The 5,514-nt window shown below is 34.3% G+C and overlaps 1 protein-coding gene across 2 annotated transcripts; it reads right to left on the minus strand.

The window, feature by feature from the left end:
• Nucleotides 1-1,814: 1,814 nt before the first annotated feature.
• LOC108561016 (small ubiquitin-related modifier 2-like) lies at nt 1,815-2,635 on the minus strand. 2 transcript variants are annotated; one of them, XM_017918781.1, is made up of 2 exons: nt 2,450-2,635; nt 1,815-2,376 (listed from the first exon to the last, which is right to left on the minus strand). In XM_017918781.1, exon 2 carries the CDS (start codon nt 2,350-2,352, stop codon nt 2,080-2,082), a length of 273 nt encoding a protein of 90 aa, XP_017774270.1. In that variant the 5' UTR covers nt 2,353-2,376; nt 2,450-2,635; the 3' UTR covers nt 1,815-2,079. The 2 variants fall into 2 exon arrangements, with proteins under 2 accessions (XP_017774270.1, XP_017774269.1); XM_017918780.1 differs by having other exon boundaries at nt 1,815-2,379.
• Between the last annotated feature and the right edge of the window lie 2,879 nt (nt 2,636-5,514).

A 5,514-nucleotide genomic window follows, 5' to 3' on the forward strand; every position in this document is an offset into this window, starting at 1 on the left:
CAGGATTATTTATCAGGAAACTATAGTAACGAGGAATCGGTTGTTTTCGGTGAAGACACGCCGACGGAGACGCGCGGCGTTTACTATTTTCGCACGAACGCGCAAAGTCCGTACGCGATGGGAGAAAAGAAAACAGGATGATGCAATTATTATTGAACGTTTAGTTTAATTAGTTAATAAAATTTATTTAATTGCAAGAAGAAAAAATTGTATTGATTTGAATCCGATTTGAGTGCTTACTGTTTTGTTTGTAGATTATAAATTTGTTAGAAACAAAAGAATTAAGTTTACGACATGTTGTAGGTTATAATGATAATAAAATTTGATATTCTTAGGTTAAAGAAAGTTTTTTTTTTCATTATTTAATATAAATCACACTTTATTTTTATGTTTTCAAAAATTTTAAACTTTCCTGGAAATATAGGTTATAAATCATATATTTACATCATTGACCATCATTTTTTTCTTCAGTTTTTCTTGAATTTCTCGTCAACCCCTAAAGGTAAATAAATCATAGACCACTCGTATGAAAGCTGAATATCTCACCTTTCCAATAAGCCTACATACATCTTGGTGCTGTCATCTAGTCACCGGCTATGAGCTATCGAAATTGGAAAAAAAGTGAATAGGATTCTCAAGTTTTCAATTTTTTCACGTTTTCTTAATTACAAAAAAAATACTTAACTTTTGATACATTTTATGATTGCGTAAGATTGGCGAGACCCTTACGCAACTTTTTATGAAACAAAATTTAGATATTGTTCATTAGGTAACAGGAAATAGACGATTTTAGCGATTTTTTTTTCAGTTTTTCGTGAATTTCTCGACAACCCCTCAAGATAATTACATCATTGACCACTCGTATGAAAGCTGAATATCTCACCTTTCCAATAAGCTTACATACATATTTGTAGTGTCATCGAGTCGCCTGTTATAAGCTATAGAAATTTGAAAAAAAGTAAATTGAATTTGCCAAAAACTGGATGTTTTTAGTTTTACGATAATAACTCAAAAAGTAATAAACTTCTTTATGATTTTAATGCATAATCAGATGCACGCAACTTTTTATGTAACAAAAGTTACGTAATGTTCATTACAAACGACGTTTTTTTCCATTTTTTTTTAGTTTTTCGTGAATTTCTCTACAACCCCTAGAGATAATTACATAATCGACCACTCGTATGAAAGCTGAATGTCTCACCTTTCCAACGAGCCTACTTACATCTTCGTGCTATCGCCAACACGCCTGCTATGAGTCGTAGAAATTGACAAAAAAAGTGAATAGGATTTTCGCAGTTTCAATTTTTTACCCGTTTCATTTATCTTTATTTTAACTAAATAAGTAAGGATTAATGAAAACTTAATTAGAATACAGTGCGTGTATCAAATAAGTAAAGATATATTTAGAAATTTTGCATGTTTTCAATTTTTAGGTTATAATTATAAGATACACTCTCGATTACATAACAATGTTATAGAAAAAATTATACATAACACAAACAAGACTAATTCAGTTTCAAGTCATTTACGAAACTTAATAAGATTGACATTGTTTTGCGAGACAATTGTTTGTTTATTAACAACAGTTGCTTAGTTACGAAACTATTTTAGGTTATCTTTTGTATTTGTAAATTGAAGATTAAATTAAAGAATTACATTGAATGGTAATATTAGAAACGTTTATTTAATGTTACAATAATAAATTTTTATTTCTTTGTTTTACAAAAGAACGAAATAAAAGAAACAAAAACGCATCGATCGTTTACAAAACTATCATTATTTATAAAAAAAAAAAAAGAAACAAAAAAAATAATAATAATAAATGAATGAAACTAGAGGAAAAAGGAAAAATGGCATGTGTCGCACACACACAGAGAATGCTGCACCAAAAGTGTTTTCATTTCCAATATGTGTTTGTCGATGTTTCCTGGTCTTTCACCCCATTTTCCAGTATGTTTTGATGTTGATTAAACGGAACTGTTACAAAATTATGTGGATGTGCATACATGTTGTGTATGCGGAAGAGAAAACTAATACTAATACGATTATTAAACTATTTGTGAGGGAGGAGACACTAGACTAGAAGGAGCCGCCTGTCTGCTGCTGGTACACTTCGATTGTGTCACCCTCCTCCATCTCGAGGGAGGTCGGTGTGTCTGTCTCGTTGATGGGGTTCCCATCGAAACGGAAACGCACCACGTTCAGGCTGAGACCTGCCCTGTCGCAGTAGGCGCTCATCAGCTTCCGCAGTGGGGTGTGCTTCTTGATCTTGAACTGAACAACAGCGTTGTCCTGTCCCAGCACTTTCAAGTTGATGTGCTCAGAATCCGATACTTTCTTGTCATCACCCATGGTTACTCTCTATCTCTCTCCGGACTGCTAAAACAATTGAATTTCAGTGAGTAAGCTACACATATACACACATAATCACGTTATCTTTACTACTTACGTTTCAAACACTAAAGAATTCTAAGAGAATTCCTCTTTTCTGTTAACAGTGAAGAACTGCGCGAACACACTGAGAATTCAGACGAGCGAAGAACTTTTTTGCGGGAAACTGAGGTTAGCTTAGATGCCTTCTCCGAACGCACGACCAACTGTCAATATCTGGAGTGAAGTTAGCGGCACGTCGCCAATCACCAAAATCTGGAACTGTTTGCAACAAGGAAACCAACATTAAAAACTATAGTGATTCGATAAATGTTTGGTGAAATTTAGTGGAAAACCGTTGAGGAGAATAGTCCAATCACGTTGGCTGCAATGAGAAAATGGAAATTTTCCAATTCGAATTTGAATTTAAAATCGTTTATCTTTATAAATCATCAATTTTCTCGATAACCATACACGATGCAATATAATGGAGGAGCATAACAATTAAAGTTAAAGCAAAAATAAAGCATAAGAGTTGAATATAACCAAGAAACGATGTCTTCGCCTTTCAGTGAATTACTTGAGAACCGCTCAAGATAATTACATCATTGATCACTCGTATGAAAGCTGAATGTCTCACCTTTCCAACGAGCCTACTTGCATTTTCGTGCTGTCGCGGAGTCACCTGCTATGAGCTGTAGAAATTGAAAAAAAAAGTGAATAGGATTTAACAAAAAAAATAGATTTTCGTTAATAACTCGAAAACTAATAAACTTCTTTATGATTTCATTGCATAATCATATGCACGCGAGCGTTGCGCAACTTTTTATGTAACAAAAGTTACGTAATGTTCGTTGCGTAACAGAAAAACGACGTTTGATTTTAGTGAATTTCTAATTGGATTTTGTTGAAAATCGCAGAAACGATGTCTTCGCTTTTCAGTGAATTACTCGAGAACCGCCGAAGATAATTACATCGTTTTATGCTCAATTCAAAGCTAAAAGTCTAACCTTTCCAACGAGCCATCATCCGTTTATGTGCTAGTATCTGTAATCAGACAGTAGCATATTGAAATCAGTGAACTTCTAATTGGATTTTGTTGAAAATCGGAGAAACGATGTCTTCGCTTTTGAGTGAATTACTCGAGAACCGGCGAAGATAATTACATCATTTTACGCTCAAATTAAAGCTGAAAGACTCACTTTTCAACGAGCCATAATTCGTTTATGTGCTAGTATCTGTAATCAGGCAGTAGCACATTGAAATCACTGAATTTTGTTGAAAATCGCATGTCTTCGCTTTTCAGTGAATTACTCGAGAACCGCCGAAGATAATTACATCGTTTTACACTCAAATTAAAGCTGAAAGTTTCACCTTTCCAATGAGCCATCATCCATTTATGTGCTACCATCTGCAATTAGACAGTAGAGCATTAAAATCACAGTTTTTCGATGTCTTCAGTTTTAGTGAATTACTCGAGAACCGCCGAAGATAATTACATCGTTTTACACTCAAATTAAAGCTAAAAGTCTCACCTTTCCAAAGAGCCATCATCCATTTATGTGCTAGTATCAGCAATCAGACAGTAGCTCATTGAAATCACAGGTTTTCAATGTCTTCAGTTTTAGTGAATTTCTAATTGGATTTTGTTGAAAATCGCAGAAAGGATGTCTTCGCTTTTCAGTGAATTACTCAAGAACTACCGAAGATAATTACATCATTTTACACTCAAATTAAAGCTGAAAGTCTCACCTTTCCAACAAGCCCCCATCCCTTTATGTGCAAGTATCAGTAATCAGACAGTAGCTCATTGAAATCACAGTTTTTCGATGTCTTCAGTTTTACTGAATTTCTAATTGGATTTTGTTGAAAATCGCATGTCATCGCTTTTTAGTCAATTACTCAAGAACCGCTGAAGATAATTACATCGTTTTATACTCAAATTAAAGCTGAAAGTTTCACCTTTCCAACAAGCCCTCATCCCTTTATGTGCAAGTATCACTAATCAGACAGTAGCTCATTGAAATCACAGTTTTTCGATGTCTTCAGTTTTACTGAATTTCTAATTGGATTTTGTTGAAAATCGCATGTCTTCGCTTTTCAGTCAATTACTCAAGAACCGCTGAAGATAATTACATCGTTTTATACTCAAATTAAAGCTGAAAGTCTTACCTATCCAACAAGTCATCATCCGTTTATGTGCTACCATCTGTAATCAGACAGTAGCTCATTGAAATCACAGTTTTTCGATGTGTTCAGTTTTAGTGAATTACTCGAGAACCGCCGAAGATAATTAAATCATTTTACGCTCAAATTAAAGCTAAAAGTCTTACCTTTCCAACGAGTCATCATCAGTTTATATGCTACCATCTGTAATCAGACAGTAGCACATTGAAATCACAGTTTTTCGATGTCTTTGTTGAAAATCGCAGAAACGATGTCTTCGCTTTTCAGTGAATTCCTCGAAAACCGCCGAAGGTAATTACATCATTCTATACTCAAATTAAATCTGAAAGTCTCATCTTTCCAACGAGCCATCATTCATTTATGTGCTACCATCTGCAATCAGACAGTAGCACATTGAAATCACAGTTTTTCGATGTCTTTGTTGAAAATCGCAGAAACGATGTCTTCGCTTTTCAGTGAATTCCTCGAAAACCGCCGTAGGTAATTACATCGTTTTACGCTCAAATTAAAGCTGAAAGTCTCACTTTTCCAACGAGCCCTCGTCCATTTATGTTCTACTATCAGTAATTAGACAGTAGCACATTGAAATCACAGTTTTTCAATGTCTTTAGTTTTACTGAATTTCTAATTGGATTTTGTTGAAAATCGCATGTCTTCGCTTTTTAGTGAATTCCTCGAGAACCGCCGAAGATAATTACATCGTTTTACGCTCAAATTAAAGCTGAAAGTCTCACTTTTCCAACGAGCCCTCGTCCATTTATGTTCTATTATCAGTAATTAGACAGTAGCACATTGAAATCACAGTTTTTCAATGTCTTCAGTTTTAGTGAATTTCTAATTGGATGTCTTCGCTTTTCAGTGAATTCCTCGAGAACCGCTGAAGATAATTATATAGTTTTACGCTCATATTAAAGCTGAAAGTCTTAATTTTCCAACGAGTCATCATCCGTTTATGTG

This window comes from Nicrophorus vespilloides, unplaced genomic scaffold (genome assembly GCF_001412225.1).
Source record: "Nicrophorus vespilloides isolate i.1.1-1 unplaced genomic scaffold, Nicve_v1.0, whole genome shotgun sequence".
Lineage (NCBI taxonomy): Eukaryota > Metazoa > Arthropoda > Insecta > Coleoptera > Silphidae > Nicrophorus > Nicrophorus vespilloides.